This window comes from Xyrauchen texanus, chromosome 25 (genome assembly GCF_025860055.1).
Source record: "Xyrauchen texanus isolate HMW12.3.18 chromosome 25, RBS_HiC_50CHRs, whole genome shotgun sequence".
NCBI classification, from domain to species: domain Eukaryota; kingdom Metazoa; phylum Chordata; class Actinopteri; order Cypriniformes; family Catostomidae; genus Xyrauchen; species Xyrauchen texanus.
Window position 1 is genome coordinate 136,511 of NC_068300.1, and position 19,758 is coordinate 156,268.

General features: G+C 42.2%; 1 protein-coding gene across 1 annotated transcript; it reads right to left on the reverse strand.

Annotated features, from left to right (window-relative positions):
- Positions 1 to 1,825: 1,825 nt before the first annotated feature.
- Positions 1,826 to 17,312, reverse strand: txk (TXK tyrosine kinase). Its single transcript, XM_052091408.1, has 15 exons — positions 17,255 to 17,312; positions 15,599 to 15,641; positions 15,468 to 15,522; positions 15,185 to 15,381; positions 15,039 to 15,098; positions 11,231 to 11,285; positions 11,052 to 11,125; positions 10,841 to 10,968; positions 10,689 to 10,763; positions 10,249 to 10,420; positions 8,159 to 8,375; positions 7,474 to 7,538; positions 6,198 to 6,316; positions 5,957 to 6,114; positions 1,826 to 5,800 (listed from the first exon to the last, which is right to left on the reverse strand). Exons 1-15 carry the CDS (start codon positions 17,265 to 17,267, stop codon positions 5,714 to 5,716), a joined length of 1,518 nt encoding a protein of 505 aa, XP_051947368.1. The 5' UTR covers positions 17,268 to 17,312; the 3' UTR covers positions 1,826 to 5,713.
- Between the last annotated feature and the right edge of the window lie 2,446 nt (positions 17,313 to 19,758).

The following is a 19,758-nucleotide window of genomic DNA, read 5'->3' on the forward strand; positions in this document are numbered from 1 at the left end:
CACAATCTATTTAACATCTGCTAAACATCTTAAAAAGATATAAATCCACTTCTCAAAGACATCTGAGAGGAAACGTCTTATATATGTATTGCAGATGAGCAAACAACCTGAAAAACAAGTTTTTTTCCAGATATACACATATCATCCATCCAAGTTTAAAATCAATAGTCACAATCAAATCAAAACAAATGTGGTAAAGTTTCTAGATTAAAGTTAGAGTATGTACTAATTATGTACAATTTTAAATGAATAATGCAACAAAAAACAAATTAATACCAGTCTAAATCTTGTTAACAGAGAGAAGTATAAGACCAATCCTCTTGTTTACAGAAATGTTTGCGCATGATGACGGTCATGTGGTGTTCATGTGTCTGTGGTGTTTATGTGTCTGTGATGTTCATGTGTCTGTGGTGTTTATTTGTCTGTGGTGTTCATGTGTCTGTGGTGTTTATTTGTCTGTGGTGTTCATGTGTCTGTGGTGTTTATTTGTCTGTGGTGTTCATGTGTCTGTGATGTTCATGTGTCTGTGGTGTTTATTTGTCTGTGGTGTTTATTTGTCTGTGATGTTCATGTGTCTGTGGTGTTTATGTGTCTGTGGTGTTCATGCGCATGTGGTGTTTATTTGTCTGTGGTGTTTATGTCTCTGCGGTGTTCATGTGTCAGTTGTGTTTATTTGTCTGTTGTATTTATGTGTCTGTGGTGTTTATTTGTCTGTGCTGTTCATGTGTCTGTGATGTTCATGTGTCTGTGTTGTTTATTTGTCTGTGATGTTCATGTGTCTGTGGTGTTTATTTGTCTGTGATGTTCATGTGTCTGTGGTGTTTATTTGTCTGTGGTGTTCATGTGTCTGTGGTGTTTATTTGTCTGTGGTGTTCATGTGTCTGTGATGTTCATGTGTCTGTGGTGTTTATTTGTCTGTGGTGTTTATTTGTCTGTGATGTTCATGTGTCTGTGGTGTTTATGTGTCTGTGGTGTTCATGCGCATGTGGTGTTTATTTGTCTGTGGTGTTTATGTCTCTGCGGTGTTCATGTGTCAGTTGTGTTTATTTGTCTGTTGTATTTATGTGTCTGTGGTGTTTATTTGTCTGTGCTGTTCATGTGTCTGTGATGTTCATGTGTCTGTGTTGTTTATTTGTCTGTGATGTTCATGTGTCTGTGGTGTTTATTTGACTGTGGTATTCATGTGTATGTGGTGTTTATTTGTCTGTGATGTTCATGTGTCTGTGATGTTCATGTGTCTGTGGTGTTTATTTGTCTGTGGTGTTTATTTGTCTGTGATGTTCATGTGTCTGTGGTGTTTATGTGTCTGCGGTGTTCATGTGCCTGTGGTGTTTATTTGACTGTGGTGTTTATTTGTCTGTAGTGTTTATGTGTCTGTGATGTTCATGTGTCAGTGGTGCTTATTTGTCTGTGGTGTTTATGTGTCTGTGGTGTTCATGTGTCTGTGGTGTTTATTTGTCTGTGATGTTCATGTGTCTGTGGTGTTTATGTGTCTGCGGTGTTCATGTGCCTGTGGTGTTTATTTGACTGTGGTGTTTATTTGTCTGTGGTGTTTATGTGTCTGTGATGTTCATGTGTCAGTGGTGCTTATTTGTCTGTGGTGTTTATGTGTCTGTGGTGTTCATGTGTCTGTGGTGTTTATTTGTCTGTGATGTTCATGTGTCTGTGGTGTTTATGTGTCTGCGGTGTTCATGTGTCTGTGGTGTTTATTTGTCTGTGGTGTTCATGTATCTGTGGTGTTCATGTGTTTATGGTGTTCATGTATCTGTGGTGTTCATGTGTTTGTGGTGTTCATGTGTCTGAATCAGAATCAGTATGAGCTTTATTGCCAAGTATTCTTACACATACAAGTAATTTGTCTTGGTGACAGAAGCTTCCAAAGCACAAACAATTCAACAATAAGACAATGTTAATAATTAAAAAATCGAATAAAGATAAAATGAGAATAGAAAATATAAGTTTAAATAGAAAAAACAATAAGGCAAAAAATATATACATATCCAAATGTACAAATTCAAATCAGTTATATACAGATGCAAGGGAATGTAATGACCAAGACTTTGAGGGGTTGAGACAAAGTCAAGACCAAGAACATGTGGTCATGTGTCTTTGGTGTTTATGTTTCTGTGGTATTTATGTGTCTGGTGTTCATGTGTCTCTAGTGGTCATGTGTCTGTGGTGTTTATGTGTCTGTGGTGCTCATGTGTCTCTAGTGGTCATGTGTCTGTGGTGTTCATGTGTCTCTAGTGGTCATGTGTCTGTGGTGTTTATGTGTCATGTGTCTGTGGTGTTCATGTGTCTCTAGTGGTCATGTGTCTGTGGTGTTTATGTGTCTGTGGTGTTTATGTGTCATGTGTCTGTGGTGTTCATGTGTCTCTAGTGGTCATGTGTCTCTAGTGGTCATGTGTCTTTGGGGTATATGTGTCATGTGTCTGTGGTGTTCATGTGTCTCTAGTGGTCATGTGTCTTTGGGGTATATGTGTCCTGTGTCTGTGGTGTTTATGTGTCTCTAGTGGTCATGTGTCTTTGGGGTATATGTGTCATGTGTCTGTGGTGTTCATGTGTCTCTAGTGGTCATGTGTCTTTGGGGTATATGTGTCATGTGTCTGTGGTGTTCATGTGTCATGTGTCTTTGGTGTTTATATGTAAAGTGTCTGTGGTGTTTATGTGTCCTGTGTCTGTGGTGTTCATGTGTCTCTAGTGGTCATGTGTCTTTGGGGTATATGTGTCATGTGTCTGTGGTGTCCATGTGTCCTGTGTCTGTGGTGCTCATGTGTCCTGTGTCTGTGATGTTCATGTGTCTCTAGTGGTCATGTGTCTCTAGTGGTCATGTGTCTTTGGTGTTTATGTGTCCTGTGTCTGTGATGCTCATGTGTCTCTAGTGGTCATGTGTCTTTGGTGTTTATGTGTCCTGTGTCTGTGGTGTTCATGTGTCTCTAGTGGTCATGTGTCTTTGGGGTATATGTGTCATGTGTCTGTGGTGTTCATGTGTCTCTAGTGGTCATGTGTCTTTGGGGTATATGTGTCATGTGTCTGTGGTGTTCATGTGTCATGTGTCTTTGGTGTTTATATGTAATGTGTCTGTGGTGTTTATGTGTTTGTTGGTCATGTGTCTTTGGTGTATATGTGTCATGTGTCTGTGGTGTTCATGTGTCTGTGGTGTTTATGTGTCTCTAGTGGTCATGTGTCTTTGGTGTTTATGTGTCTGTGGTCACGTGTCTTTGGTGTTTATGTGTCATGTGTCTGTGGTGTTCATTTATCTGTGGTGTTCATGTGTCATGTATATGTGGTGTTTAAGTGTCTCTAGTGGTCATGTGTCTTTGGTGTTTATGTGTCATGTGTCTGTGGTGTTAATGTTTCTGTTGAGTTTATGTGTCAGTGGAGTTCATGTTTCATGAGTCTTTGGTGTATATGTGTCATGTGTCTGTTGTGTTCAAGTGTCTGTGTTGTTCATTTGTCTGTTGTTTATGTGTCTGTGGTGTTCATGTGTCATGTGTTTTTGGTGTATATGTGTCATGTGTCTGTGGTGTTTATTTATCTGTGGTGTTCATGTGTCATGTATATGTGGTGTTTAAGTGTCTCTAGTGGTCATGTGTCTTTGGTGTTTCTGTGTCATGTGTCTGTGGTGTTTATTTGTCTCTAGTGGTCATATGTCTTTGGTGTTTATGTGTCATGTATCTGTGGTGGGAATGTATCTGTGGTGTTCATGTGTCATGTATATGTGGTGTTTAAGTGTCTGTGGCAGGACGGAGGGCGGGGCCGGGTCGTGATCCTATGCACCCGGTCCCGTATTAGGCTAATCAAGCCTCCAAGGTATAAAGGTCGACTGCAGGGTGTCGTGCGGGAGAGAGAGATCGTTTATGGACATGTCCGTCATGTGTGTTTATGTTGTCTTTTAAGTTTACCATTAAACTATTATTTATATCGTCAAGCCGGTTCTCCCCTCCTCCTTTCCATTGAATACCTTTACACTGGTGCCGAAACGCGGGAAGGAGGAGGGATACGCTGTAGTAGAGTTCCCTGCCACAATGTCTCAAGTGGTCATGTGTCTTTGGTGTTTATGTGTCATGTGTCTGTGGTGTTTATGTGTCTGTGGTGTTAATGTGACATGGGTCTTTGGTGTTTATGTGTCATGTGTCTGTGGTGTTAATGTGACATGTGTCTTTGGTGTTTATATGTAATGTGTCTGTGGTGTTTATGTGTCTGTGGTGCTCATGTGTCTCTAGTGGTCATGTGTCTTTTGTGTTTATGTGTAATGTGTCTGTGGTGTTCATGTGACATGGGTCTTTGGTGTTTATGTGTCAGTGGTGTTCACATGTCATGTGACTGTGGTGTTTACATGTTTCTAATGGTTATACGTCTTTGGTGTTTATGTGTCATGTGTCTGTGGTGTTTATGTGTCTCTAGTGGTTATATGTCTGTGGTGATTTTGTGTCCTGTGTCTGTGGTGTTCATGTTACATGGGTCTTTGGTGTATATGTGTCATGTGTCAGTGGTGTTCACATGTCATGTGACTGTGGTGTTTAAATGTTTCTAATGGTTATACGTCTTTGGTGTTCATGTGTCTGTGGTGTTCAAGTGTCTGTGTTGTTCATTTGTCTGTTTTTTATGTGTCTGTGGTGTTCATGTGTCATGTGTCTGTGGTATTTATGTGTCTCTAGTGGTTATATGTCTGTGGTGTTTTTGTGTCCTGTGTCTGTGGTGTTCATGTGACATGGGTCTTTGGTGTTTATGTGTCATGTGTCAGTGGTGTTCACATGTCATGTGACTGTGGTGTTTAAATGTTTCTAATGGTTATACGTCTTTGGTGTTTATGTGTCATGTGTCTGTGGTGTTCATGTGACATGGGTCTTTGGTGTTTATATGTCATGTGTCAGTGGTGTTCACATGTCATGTGACTGTGGTGTTTACATGTTTCTAATGGTTATACGTCTTTGGTGTTTATGTGTCATGTGTCTGTGGTGTTTACATGTCATGTGTTTTTGGTGTTTATGTGTAATGTGTCTGTGGTGTTTATGTGTCTGTGGTGTTAATGTGTCTGTTGAGTTTATGTGTCTGTGGTGTTCACATGTCATGTGACTGTGGTTTTTAAATGTTTCTAATGGTTATACGTCTTTGGTGTTTATGTGTCATGTGTCTGTGGTGTTCATGTGACATGGGTCTTTGGTGTTTATGTGTCATGTGTCAGTGGTGTTCACATGTCATGTGACTGTGGTGTTTACATGTTTCTAATGGTTATACGTCTTTGGTGTTTATGTGTCATGTGTCTGTGATGTTTACATGTCATGTGTTTTTGGTGTTTATGTGTAATGTGTCTGTGGTGTTTATGTGTCTGTGGTGTTAATGTGTCTGTTGAGTTTATGTGTCTGTGGTGTTCATGTGTCTGTTGTTTATGTGTCTGTGGTGTTCATATGTCTGTTGTTTATGTGTCTGTTGTGTTCAAGTGCCTGTGGTGTTCATTTGTCTGTTGTTTATGTGTCTGTGGTGTTCATATGTCATGTGTCTGTGGTGTTTAAGAGTCTGTGATGTTCATATGTCTGTTGTTTATGTTTCTGTGGTGTTCATGTGTCTATTGTGTTTATGTATCTCTTGTTTTTTTGTGTCTGTGGTGTTCTTGAGTCTGTGGTGTTCATTTGTCTGTTGTTTTTTGTGTCTGTGGTGTTCTTGAGTCTGTGGTGTTCATTTGTCTGTGGTATTCCTGTGTTTGTGGTGTTCATGTGTCTGTCTTGTTCGTCTCGTCCTCAGTAATGTGTTTGATATTCTGCAGTAACTCAGAGAAAGTCGGTCGTCCATGAGGTCTCTAATAACAAAAACAATACAAACATGACATAACTATCACAACAGTGCACACAATGACAGGCACAATTGAAGCGCTAATTAAATTATTCTAAATTCTACATTTAAGTGAATGTGGAGAAGTTGGACACAGATGATGAAATAATCATGTTTGCTTCACCTCATGCCAGCATCTGTACATGATGTTGTAGATGTTTGTGGATGCTCTGTGAGGTCTGTACAGACGGCCACCCTGAGTTACTTCCTCCACCACCTCCAAATTAGAGTGCTTCTCAAATGGAGTCTTTCCCTCTGAGAACACTTCCCACATCAGCACACCTGCGCACACACACACTCACAGGTTACATCTTCACACTTACAGAACACACTGCTAACCCTCAACCTCTTTCCCCTGACCTCACCAAATGACCAGACGTCTGATTTGCTGCTGAACTTGTTGAAATGAAGAACTTCAGGTGGAGACCATTTGACAGGAAACCGGGAGCCCACAGAGCTGGTGTACTGATTATCCATCACGTATCTGCAGTAACAGAGAACAACAATGAAAACGTCTTGAAACTCTCAGCAAACACAATGTTTTTAGACCATTTCACAGTGCTGCATTTTGGCTGCAGTTAGGTTAGGTTGCCGAACAACTTTTTAAAAAGGTTCTAGAAAAAAAAATAATTTAACTATAACATAACGTGCAGTTTATGATTTTGAAAACGAAAAAATGAGGACCAAACAACTTAACGAAACATATATTTCAGTCTCAAATACATTTACATTTACATTTATGCATTTGGCAGACGCTTTTATCCAAAGTGACTTACAGTGCACTTATTACAGGGACAATCCCCCCGGAGCAACCTGGAGTTAAGTGTCTTACTCAAGGACACAATGGTGGTGACTGTGGGGATCGAACCAGCAACCTCCTGAGTACCAGTGTATTATACAGAGCACTTATTACAGGGACAATCCCCCCGGAGCAACCTGGAGTTAAGTGCCTTACTCAAGGACACAATGGTGGTGACTGTGGGGATCAAACCAGCAACCTTCTGAGTACCAATGTATTATACAGAGCACTTATTACAGGGACAATCCCCCCGGAGCAACCTGGAGTTAAGTGTCTTACTCAAGCACACAATGGTGGTGACTGTGGGGATCAAACCAGCAACCTTCTGAGTACCAATGTATTATACAGAGCACTTATTACAGGGACAATCCCCCCGGAGCAACCTGGAGTTAAGTGCCTTTCTCAAGGACACAGTGGTGGTGACTGTGGGGATCAAACCAGCAACCTTCTGATTACCATATTACCAGTTATGTGCTTAGACCACTACACCACCACCACAAAATACACATCGTAATCTTTATAGAACCAATATAAAACATTTTGGATATGTTGTAAAAAATTCCTTCATGGAAGGTTTTTTATTTAAAGTAGCCTCAAAATGTCAATACAACATTTTTACTATAACTATAAAACTTAGACCAAACTGCAATGTTTGTGGAATGGTTTTTAGTGTAACATTATTTTCATTTAAAGGACATTTTTAAAAAGCATAGTGAAAATATTTATAGAATGTATTTTTATTTCATTTTGTACAGTGTAGTTGTGCTTGCTGGTGTAGTCATTGGTTTCATAGTGAGATATAAATAGGGTGTAACGGGGTTAGTGCTGATCTGAACTCTGACCTGGTCATTCCAAAGTCACACACTTTCACAACATTCCTCTCGTTCACCAGACAGTTCCGCGCGGCCTACGGACAAAACACACACAGTCAAACACACAACGCAGTTTACATTTCTCACACTCTTTTGGTCAATCAAAGAGTCATTAAATAATCAGCCGTCTGAGTCATTTCAAATATACAACCATTTCATGAAATTCTATGCAGTGTTGAGTAAGTTACACTTAATCTACCTGTGGATTCGATGAACTCACTGATGGTAACACTAATGATCACTAATGATGTGATCTCATTATGGACCCTCTTCACACACTGTGGTGATGCATTTAAATACACAACAATGTATTTATTTATTGTAAGTTTATATTATTCTTTGTGTTATTTTACCCTGTACTTTATTTAAAGCTGAAGAGTGTAATACACATTGTTTTCCAACAGCTCGCCGAATACGCCCCCCCACCCCCAAACAGACTAATAGCCCCGCCCCCAACTCACGCCATTGGTCGAGTCAATGTTATTGTCGGGTCACTCAAAACAAACAGAGACACAGTGTTTATAGTGTTTACTCTGCATATTAAACGGTGTTAGAAGAAAGTATTTTAACAATGACAAATGTACACAACTTTAAAACACTAGTTGTGCTGCTGTTTTTAATCCAGCTGCTGAGGAAGTGACAGTAAAGTTCTGACCAGGTCTCTGTGTAAGAACTTGTTTTGTTCCAGGTACTCCATCCCCTCACAAACGTCCTGACAGATGAAGAGCTGCGTGACGCGTGTCAGAGATCTGCTGTGCTGTCTCAGGAAGTCAAGCAAGCAGCCGTTCTCCATGAACTCAGTCACGATGCAGATTGGGCGCTGCGTGACACACACGCCGTACAGCTGCACTAGTTTAGGGTGACACAATCGTCTACAAACACACAAACAGAGCAGAGAGACCATCAGTAATCCTTACACTAACATCAGAACACTCTTCATGAGTTAAGCAGATGTTTCTCCTACAGTCCCGACATATAGGAAGAGTTTAGAGATGTAAAATGAGATCATTTAGAGGATTGGATGAGGAATATTCAGGTCTTTGGTTTCTTGGTAAATCACAGTTTGAGACATTGTTGCTATGTGTTGTGAAGCTCTAGAAGAGACGCATGTGAGATTACTCAAGAGAAACTTCGTGTGGTCTCATTGTACTTTACGTGTGTTATTAACCCCAAGACTCAAGGGGGCGCTAGAGTTTCCTCGAGTGTCTTTAATCTCATCATTATGTTTAATTCAGACTTCAAACAAACTTCAAATGATGATTGAACGCATTGAGACAATGAGGGTTCCCACTTTTGAACACTATCTCTGGGATATGAGTTCTGGTTGATGTTTTCAGACGGTCCCTTATGCACCATTGGCAAAATGTCCAACAAATATCAAGGTTAATTAACAATCTTGAACAATTTCGCCGTGATGCCATCAGATCTGCTTAAATACGGGACAAATCGCGTCCCACATTGATTTGATACAAGACGCATCATTTCATCTTTAAATACGGGACAATCCCAAATTTTACAGGACAGGTGGAATTAACACTTTCACTGTAATTTCGGTCTGTTCCTCCCTCAACAGTATCGTATGGCTTCAGAAGAACTGAAATGTAGCGCACGAGTGATACGGATGACTTTTATGGTTCTTTTATGTGCTTTTGGAGCTTGACAGTCACAATCACGACCCCTCAGTCTTTGTGGCTGACCTCTGACATTGTATTTAGTGTCTCGTGTCTCGTCCTTTAGATGCTGTCATGCATTCTCATGTTGGTTATTGGCACAAGTGCATTGCTCTTATGTCATTCTTGCACTCAAGCCAATTGTTTTGTGTTTATCTCTCGCGACCTCGGGCTCGCTTCGCGTGGTGCTCACCTTGCACTGCACGCCCGGGTCGTGATCCGTTGTCATGTTGTGCTGGGGTTCGGCCGCTTTGGTCTTGGTTGCCTGTTTATATGTGAGCGTATGGCTTTGTTTCCGTATTGCCTCATGTCTCTCAGTCTTGCGTCATGCCCCGCCTTATGTCTCTCTCTTCCTTTTGTTTTGCAGGTCCTGCAGTGATGCCGCATCGCCATGGTTACGCCATTACCTTGTTAGCCCATCTTCTGCGGCACCTGTTCTCATTTTCCCTCCTGATTTCTCTCCCATATATCCTCCCCGTGTGCTCCGTCTCGTGTCAGTTCGTCCAGTCTTTTCGGTCATGTTTGTTATCTGTCTGTAGCTTTTGTATTTCTTTTGTTTCCCCTTGTGAGGGTTTTAATTTCTGGTTCCTGTTTTGTTTTTTTTGTTATCATATTGATTTTGTTTCCTTTTCTCTCCACCGTGAAAGCCCATCTTGTACTCTTGCGTTTGGGTGCGCCTCACATGACATATATAGGAATTGTTAAATACTTCAGTATTATTTGACCACAGAAAATACACATCAAATACCAAAACAATGTAGTCCTAGTGACAAAAAGTTCATTGAGATTATTTATTTTTTCAATGTAGAATGTAACTTTTCATTATTCAGCATAAAAAAGCACAAAACAAATCTTTATGACATGCAGTTAAAAGCGTTTGCATTCACACACCTGCGTAGAGTATTCAAGTGAGTTCAGGACACACACTCGTCTAGAGTCCTCCAGAAACATTTGAGAAAAGCACTGAATAAAGACTTCATAAGAGTGGAACATTCACAGCACAGGAAGTTCTCACACTCACATTTTCCAGCTGCTCAACAAACTTTCCATTTGATGAAGTGTGTGTGTGTCTTACGTCATGATCTTGGCTTCCTCTATAAAGTCGTCTTCACTCATGGCTCCTTCTCTGATGGTTTTAACGGCCACTTTATGCTGTCCTCTCCATTTGCCCAGTCTGACCACTCCAAACTGCCCGCTGCCCAGTTCCTTCATGAACGTCAGCTCAGATGGATTAATCTCCCATTTATCTACAAACAACACCAAGAGAAAGAGTTAAAGGTCACAAATGTTTCTCAAACCCTGAACTTTGATTCCTGCTGGACTGATGACTGTGACCTCTGACTCCTGGACATGACTTACCGCAGCCAATCAGATCAGAGCTTATTGTTTTGAGAAGCTCTTGTCATGTTGTGGGTAATATTTGTTGGTCAGGTTTAAAGTGGCCCAATGTAAACTTTCAGTTGAGTGTTGTGTTTAGGGTTAGGGTTGAATTAGTGTGTGGAAGAGTGTGTTTACCTGAACTAAATCCTGCTGTGGCTGGAAGACATTTGCCAATGGGTCCGATGGGATACCGCAGTCGTGCCACCAGCCCTGCTCACACAAACACTGCATTAATTCCCTATATGACCTATTGATGAACTAGAACTGAAGTGATTTGATGTCAGTACCTGCTGAATTAAGTTTGTGGTAGTTGATGAGTTCTGGTATTGAGTTGAACACATGTCGCTCTGCCAAGAAGAACTGACCCCCGTCTATCTGCTTTATCTGGTAATGTCTAACCTCCCCTTTACCTGAACTGATCGATTGAACATCAATTACTCAATCAATCAATCAATCAATCAATCAATCAATCAATCGACAACTGTCTTTGAACAGTACCTTTGTGCAAAAACTGATACAGTGTAACTGCCGGGTTGACTGGAACTTCTCACCACAAACCCTCCATCCTTACCCTTAAACACACACACACACACACACACAAAACATGATGATGAATGACAGATAATGTTGATGATTGACAGATAGATGATTGATGGATGATTGATGAGTATCTCCACCTCTTGTCTGAGTAAATGTTCTGCTTCTGCTCTGTTGATGTTCTTGCAGTACCACCTGAATAAAAAGATCACACACACATGCACGTGCACACACACACACACACACACACACACACACACTTCTGTTCTTGAAATGACTATGTGATTGAACAAATAACTTTGAAAAAACTGATTGCATTTTTCAGATTGTCTCATCAGTTACAAAGAACATCATGGTTACTGTTGTAACCTCCGTTCCCTTCTGTCACTCACTCGACGTTGTGTCTAATGTAGTCACACAAGGGGTCCCATTTAAAAGCGCCATGCACTAGACCGTGTTACGTGAACTGCTGACACAGGTGCAAGCAAGATACTGCGTGCTAGAAGCAACTGTATTGGTCGCACGTAACTCTCCCCAACAGCCCCAGAAAAGTTGTCATATACAGACCTTGGGTTCCCAGCACCCCTAAGGGGGGAACAGGTGACATGACTATCACGGGAGCAAGCTGGCCAGCTGCGGCCTTTTCTCTCTCCATGTTTCTCATCATAGAGCATAAAGTGGCTGGGGCTATCTTAACACTATGAAATGCATCAGGGAAGGTGATCATTCCCGTTCCTATTCTTTTAGGGGGAAAAGACCCTGCAGAGACCACATCCAGCCCAGGCTAGGAGGAGGTGACATGTGGCCAATACGCCACATGGGTTGTCAAGCCACACGTGGGAGTGCCGCAGTCGGTTCATTGTCAACATCACGCATCTCGACAAGGGTGGCATTCCTGGACCTCACTTCTAGTGAGAGTACCTATAGTACTAAATCATCTCCATTTATTGACAGTTTGTCTAACTGTGGACAGATGAATATCTAACGGTCACTTCTAGAGAGAGTACCTATAGTACTAAATCATCTCCATTTATAGACAGTTTGTCTAACTTTGGACAGATGAATATCTAACGGCCACTTCTAGTGAGAGTACCTATAGTACTAAATCATCTCCATTTATAGACAGTTTGTCTAACTGTGGACAGATGAATATCTACGCCACTTCTAGTGAGGTACCTACAGTACTAAATCATCTCCATTTATAGACAGTTTGTCTAACTGTGGACAGATGAATATCTAACGGCCACTTCTATTGAGAGTACCTATAGTACTAAATCATCTCCATTTATAGACAGTTTGTCTAACTGTGGACAGATGAATATCAAACGGCCACTTCTAGAGAGAGTACCTATAGTACTAAATCATCTCCAATTATAGACAGTTTGTCTAACTGTGGACAGATGAATATCTAACGGCCACTTCTAGAGAGAGTACCTATAGTACTAAATCATCTCCATTTATAGACAGTTTGTCTAACTGTGAACAGATGAATATCTAACGGCCACTTCTATTGAGAGTACCTATAGTACTAAATCATCTCCAATTATAGACAGTTTGTCTAACTGTGGACAGATGAATATCTAACGGCCACTTTTATTGAGAGTACCTATAGTACTAAATCATCTCCATTTATAGACAGTTTGTCTAACTGTGAAAAGATGAATATCCCTATCCAGCTAGTTTAAGTACATTGTGTTTGTTTATACTTTTGACTTGTTTGTCTAAACATGATGAAAATGAGATCTGTTACACTTCAGACTTTTGCCCTAGCAGCCACCAGAGGTCGCTAGGTGTTTAAGAGACTTTTAGTTTGAAGTTTTGTTAACCTTGTTGTGTCTCTGTTCCTGGTTCCTGCCCTGATTGTTCCCAGCTGTATCTTGTTTACCTTGTTTGCCCCAAAGTATTTAATGTCCTTGTGTATGCTCAGTCTTTGTCGGCTGTTGTTTCCTGTTATCTGCATGGATGTAACGTTTGTTCAGTTCCTGAGTTTTAGTTTTGTTTTGTTCCTGTGTTTTCCAAGTTTTGTATCTGGACTCGTTTTCTTATTTAATTAAAGCTGCACTTAGATCCTGCTCTCTTGACTTCTTCCTGCATTCGTTACAGATCAACTGACCCACTACTATGGCTCTAGCGGCTTTTTAACTACTGCATATCAAACAGAGAGATCAAACCATAAAGCAGTATACAGAGCTTTTCTGCAGTCTCGCCCAGGATTATTATTGAGGAGAGCTTTGTGTTAAGGACCTCTATCGCCTTGGACTCAATGAGCCGGTGAAGTCCTGCATGCCTAGAGGCAGGTGTGAACTCTCTTTTGTAGAGTTCATTGACCTTGTTTTGAGGTTCACATTCTCCCCTTACACTGTGGGGTATGCCGGGAACCCCATGCCGCTACCGGCGCACACGCCTGCCATGGCCAACGAGCCAACACCCATGTCTGCCACGGCCAATGAACCAATGCCCATGTCTGCCACAGCCAACGAGCCAACGGCCACGCCTGCCACGGCCAACAAGCCCACACCTGCCATGGCCAACGAGCCAACGCCCATGCCTGCCACAGCCAACGAGCCTGTTCTTGAAGCCTCGTCTGTCCCAGAGCCAGTGTTGCCAGCTTTGTACATCCCATAGCCAGCGTTCACACCCGCTTCAGCCCTAGTGGAATTGTTTTTTTGGGGGGGGGGGGGCACCATGGCTCTGCCACTCGAGCCTCTCATGGCTCTGCTTCTCAAGCCTCCCATGGCTCTGCCTGTCTTCTTTGACCTTCCCATGGCTCCGCCTTCCCAGTCTCTCACAGTTGTGCTCGCAGCCATCCGGACGAGGAAGAGAAGAAGGGCTCCTATTCCCCTGTCACTGCACGTGCTCATGACCATGAAGGTCGTTCCCGTCACTATCCATGCTTGCGATCATGTAGGTCATTTTCCAGTTGCTGCCAGCACTCCTGACTATGGTGACTCCACCCTCAGAGTCTTCCATGACTCCGCCTGCTCTACAAGAGACGACTCCTCCAGCGGCACTGCCACCCGACCCAGTCCTGGCCCTGTGTCCACCCCTCAGGCCTCCTGACCCAGTCCCGGCCCTATGTACACCTACCAGGCCTCCTGACCCAGTCATGGCCCTGTGTCCACCTCTCAGGCCTCCTGACTCAGTCATGGCCCTGTGTCCACCTCTCAGGCCTCCTGACCCAGTCCCGGCCCTGTGTCCACCTCTCAGGCCTCCTGACCCAGTCCCGGCCCTGTGTCCACCTCTCAGGCCTCCTGACCCAGTCCCGGCCCTGTGTCCACCTCTCAGCCCTACTGATCATCCGCAAGCTCCTTCTGTTAACAATATTTGTTTTGGGTGTTATGTTAAGGAGTGCCAGGAGTCGCTCCTTAAAGGGGGAGCTATGTCACACCTGAGACTTTTGCCCTAGCGGCCACCAGAGGTCACTAGGTGTTTAATAGACTTTTAGTTTGAAGTTTTGTTTAACTTGTTGTGTCTCTGTTCCTGGTTCCTGCCCTGATTGTTCCCAGCTGTTTCTCATTTACCTTCTTTGCCCCAATGTATGTCATTTCCATGTGTATGCTCAGTCTTTGTCAGTTGTTGTTTCCTGTTATCCCCATGGATGTAATGTTTGTTTAGTTCCCGAGTTTTACTTTTGTTTCTGTGTTTTCCAAGTTTTGTATCTGGACTCGTTTTTAATTTAATTTTAAGCTGCACTTAGATCCTGCTCTCTTGACTTCGTCCTGCAATCGTAACAAGATCACATTTTATGATCAAATAATTCAGAAAACCAGCTAATTGCAAAGGGTTCACATACTTTTTCTTGCCACTGTATGTCATTTTGCTTCTGAGGTAAATGTATATTGTGTGTAGATATTTTTACAGGAAAACAAGACAAAAATTCTCAGTGAGAAAATGTTTTTTTGCAGTGTAGATGTCTCTGAGAGATGCTTCTGATGGGATGATACTCACTGATTGGCCTCCATTGTTCCAATTTCTGTGACATAATTACTGGGAATGAATCCTTTGTTCCTGAAGGAGAGAGAGAGAGACAGAGCGAGAGAGAATCAGCACATTACACTGAAGAAAACACTGAACACTTACACACACACACTGACCCGAGTCTGTCTTTGGCTCTCCACCACAGCTGGTCTTGTTTGTGTAGTATAGTGTACTCCTCTCCATGATGCAGTGTGAGATCTGAACTCTCTCTCGCTGTGAAGTCATACATCGCCACCACCTTCACCACTCCGACATCATCATCATCATCAGGAGGAGCAGGAGGCGGCGGCTGCTTCTTCTTTGACAGCTGAGACTGGAAATATCACCCACATCAGAAACACAGCACAGAAGAAATGCTCCACTATGAACACATGAATGAGTGAGTGAGTGAGTGAATACCATGTAGAAGGATCCTGGATATCTGCCGTCGGTCACATCCACACGCGTGCTGGTTCTGAGAGAGATCACAGCTCATTACTGTCTCACTAGTGTCTCACTGAGCATTACAGTGGTATTTATCCTGATATTACCTGGTCTGAAGAGCACAACAGCAGCAGCAGAAGATGGACTGATCTGAATGAGAGGAACAGAGAGACAGTAAACCCGTCTCACAAACACATGAATCCTGGTTCCACAGGACTGCACAAGTCTTGGGTATCTTCAGATATCTTTGATGGCTTTATACATGATTTGATTGATTGTTCTCAAGAGAAGTAGAACATTACTGTCACTGTCCATTCATCTGCCTAACTTTGATGCTAGCTTGCATATAAAGCAATGTTTACTATCATAACCCATCCTAAACATCCTGAGAGATCCCATGAAACACATATCCCACTTCTGATCACAAAACACACATCTTCATCATGAGGGTTCTGAGTGTTTCTGAAGAACACCAGTAAGAAGTGTCCTCAGCTACACAAACCACACACTTCCTGTCAGCACAAAGGTGAGAAGACAGCTCTGATAGCCATTATGTACACTATTTAATAACGCGAAATGTGCATGAACTTCCACAGAGTTTAGGGGAATTGAAAGGCGTTGATTATTTCACAGAAGTAAATAGTAGAAACAGTAAATCTTTGGGTTGTGCTGGTGGTTATAATGGTGTGTGCACAGGAAGGAACACGACCATTTCAACACTCTCATCTTTATTTATATTCATTTATACTGAGATAAACCAGCAGCAAACACAATGCAAACAGTTAAAAACATCATGCATTTCCATGCTGTCCAGGCTGGTTTATACTGGTCTATATTGTGGATCATATAACCAACAAACGTAGCGTGCCAACACACATGATATTTCTTCTGATGCTGGTTGACCAAGGAAAGTCTGGAGTTGGCACACCTGGCATCTGATTAATGAAGCGAGATTGGAGGTGCGGGTTAGAGCTACTTTGACTTATAAAAAGCACTCAAACATTTAGAGTTTGATATTGACCAGAAGCATCTGCTGACGTGGACCACGAGATCTCAGAAGACTTCTTGGTTAAGAAGCTTGATGAAGACATTTAAAATACGAGCCGTTCCAAATATATAAGACACAAAACTCTCACAAAACACATAGAAAAGTGAATCCTTCAGTTTAAAGAGGGAAAGTTGTCTAAATGTGTGTCATACACCCACAGAAACACTTCATTGACTTTCATGTGTCTGATGTAAAGGAAGTGTGTTTCCTTTCTAAAGTTCAACATCAGAAGACAGTAAATCTTAAACTCCGTTTTAACCCTCACCTTGAGAGTTTGGCACAAAATATTGTTTGTGTAATTAGTTATATTTACCATGTTCAGATGTTTTTATAATTGTCATTTATGGTTCAGTAAAGTCACGTCCGGCACGTATATTGTGTATGTTGTGAATACTATATATATATATATTAATTCTGGTCATGGTCATTAGTCCACCTACAGAACATTATTGTATATTTCACACGTGGTATATCCCATCATACACACTGTCACTTTGATTATTTGGTTTAGTGTCAGTGCTGTTTTTCTATTGGTTGGTTAATAGAAATGTTGACATGCCATCATTCAACCCGATACGCCAGTAATATCATTTTCTCCTGTTATTAAATACATATTGAATATTTCCTCACAGATAAACATTTTCAGTGTGTAAGAGCATCAATAATTACTCTGGTAAATAATGTCATAAATCATGTTAAAAGCTCTTGTACTCACTAGATTGAATCATTTTACCGCGGTGAACCCGTCAGTCGCTCCTGACACAGTAGACAGTACATCACATGTGTGTGTGTGTGTGTGTGTGTGTGTGTGAGAAGTTTTAACATGAGGGAAGGAAAGGTGACGTAGTTCACACATACACACACACGCACAGGATATCACACCAAAAATAGAAGATAAAGAGTACACACACATTCTCATTTCTTTCAAGATTTAAATAGAGCTTCAAGCAGCCATTACGGGCTCAAGCACACCGATGCATGTCCGGAAGTGTCACTGGACATCACTGACTATGACTTTAAGACAAGCAGCACACATTAAAATGCAGTTCATTATATCTTTTGACCAATAGGTGGCACAGTCATCAAGTTTACATGGTGAGGTCAGGGTGTGTCATTCTCACACACCCTGACCTCACTGCGAAGCGTTGCCGAGATACAGCCTCAGATGCTTTTTGGTAACTTGCCCTCAAACCCCCCGTTTGGTGTCACTGTATTGGGCATGACCAAAGGAATCTAAAGAGAACAGTCACAGAGCAATAGCCGAAAATCATCAAACATTATAAGCACTTTTATACAATTAGTTTTGACCACAAGGTGGCGCTGGCTCAAAACTTTAGAGGTACCCTCAGGGCACAGTGCTGATGATGCATACTGAGTTTCGCAATGGTATGCCACTGTGATTTGAGGTCCCCAAGGAATCTAAAGAGACCTTTTTTTTCCTGCAAAAAATCTTGTCAATTGCAGTTTTGAAGTTTGACATTTTTCAACATGTAAATATTGTATAGTTTTGATACTTTTTGTATAGATTGTATAGATTTCATTTTGACCATTTGATCGAATTATGCCAAACGTAGATATACAGTCACTGTACACTTTATTCGGTACACCTAATTAATCATGCGATTATGTAATCAGCCAATCGTGTGGCAGCAGTGCATAAAATCATGCAGATACGGGTCAGGAGTTTCAGTTAATGTTCACATCAACCATAAGAATGGGGAACAATGTGATCTCAGTGATTTGGAGCGTGGCATGATCGTTGGTGCCAGACGGGCTGGTTTGAGTATATCTGTAACTGCTGAAGGTAAGATCCTGGTGGGCACAGGCAAGCCTCTATGTCCTGGCCCATTAAGCAGAGGTGTGCTGCGGTCTTCCGTGCATCTGTAGTTGGGTACTGTGCACAATCGTACTTGGCAATGGCTTTAGTTCTCAAGGCAGCTTCCATGCTTCAACACTGTTTTGTCCTCCACCGTCACAGTGCGGGGCGCGCCGGTCTTGAGCTCTGAGGTCCAAAGTCTCCTTGCCAAAGACGTGATAGAGACAATGCCTGAGGCCCATTCTGGACTTGAATCGCTCGAACCGGACGCTGCCGAAGTCTCCATTTAAAATGGTTACTCAGAGACTCACATCTGTCCTCTGGACTGGTTTGTGTCAATTGACCTAAAAGATGCTTACATTCATGTGCAGATAGCCCCTCATCACAGGCCATTCTTAGGTTTGCCTTCGAGGGCACCGCATAACTGTTGGAAGTCCTGCCCTTTGATTTGTCTTAGCTGCTCGCACATTCATGTGTCGATATAGCGTTTGCTTCGCTGAGACTAAGCAGCGTTTGTGTACTGAATTACCTCAACGACAGTCACAGTCATGCGAGCACAGGGAGCTGCTGGGTCTCAAAGTCAATCCAGTTAGAAGACAACAACAAGGATTTTTAAAAAAGGAAATGCCAACAGAGGCTGAGAGTGTTTGCTGCCATGAATGGACGATTGGAATGAATGGATATAACCATGAACGCACCACTTTTAGACTAATACAAATCTACAGTATGGCTAAAACTACTCGTTTCCTTTCGCCATTTTCCTTTGCTATAAACAACATGCGCTTCCGCATTCGTCACTTCTCACCGGTAGTGATGGGTCAATCGCGAACGAGTCGGCTCTTAAAGGTGAACGTTGGGAGTCGGCTCGCATATCAGAAGAGCTGAATCTATTCACTTTCTACCGGGAACTAAAGAGAAGTATGAAAGAACATGACTGCTTAAATCATGTAGATTTCTCAGAAAACCAAGCTTGCAAGTACTCCTCTGAAATACAAGCCATACACTTCACTTTGAACCAGCAGCAGGCAACACTCCACACTGGAGGTCTACATGTTGGTGGAGTGGAAGAACATGTGTGCATTGGCACAATCAGCTCATCAAAGAGAAATGCCCAGCAGCCATACGGGCCCATCTATCCCCAATAGTCGACCTGGTCAAGGCTTCCTATCCCAATGTGACTGTGGTGCATTTCTTCAGGGATGGGCCGAGAACACAATACAGACAGAAAGGAAATATCTATCTGTTTTGTACTAAGCTGCAACAATATGGGAACTGTTTTGAGGCGAGCCATGGCAAGGGTGCTCCAGATGGAGTTGGAGGCCTCCTCAAAGGGACTGCACTGGTGAGACATAACGAACGCTGAGCTCTTCTTCTACGCACTGATGGATGCACAGACCTCAGTA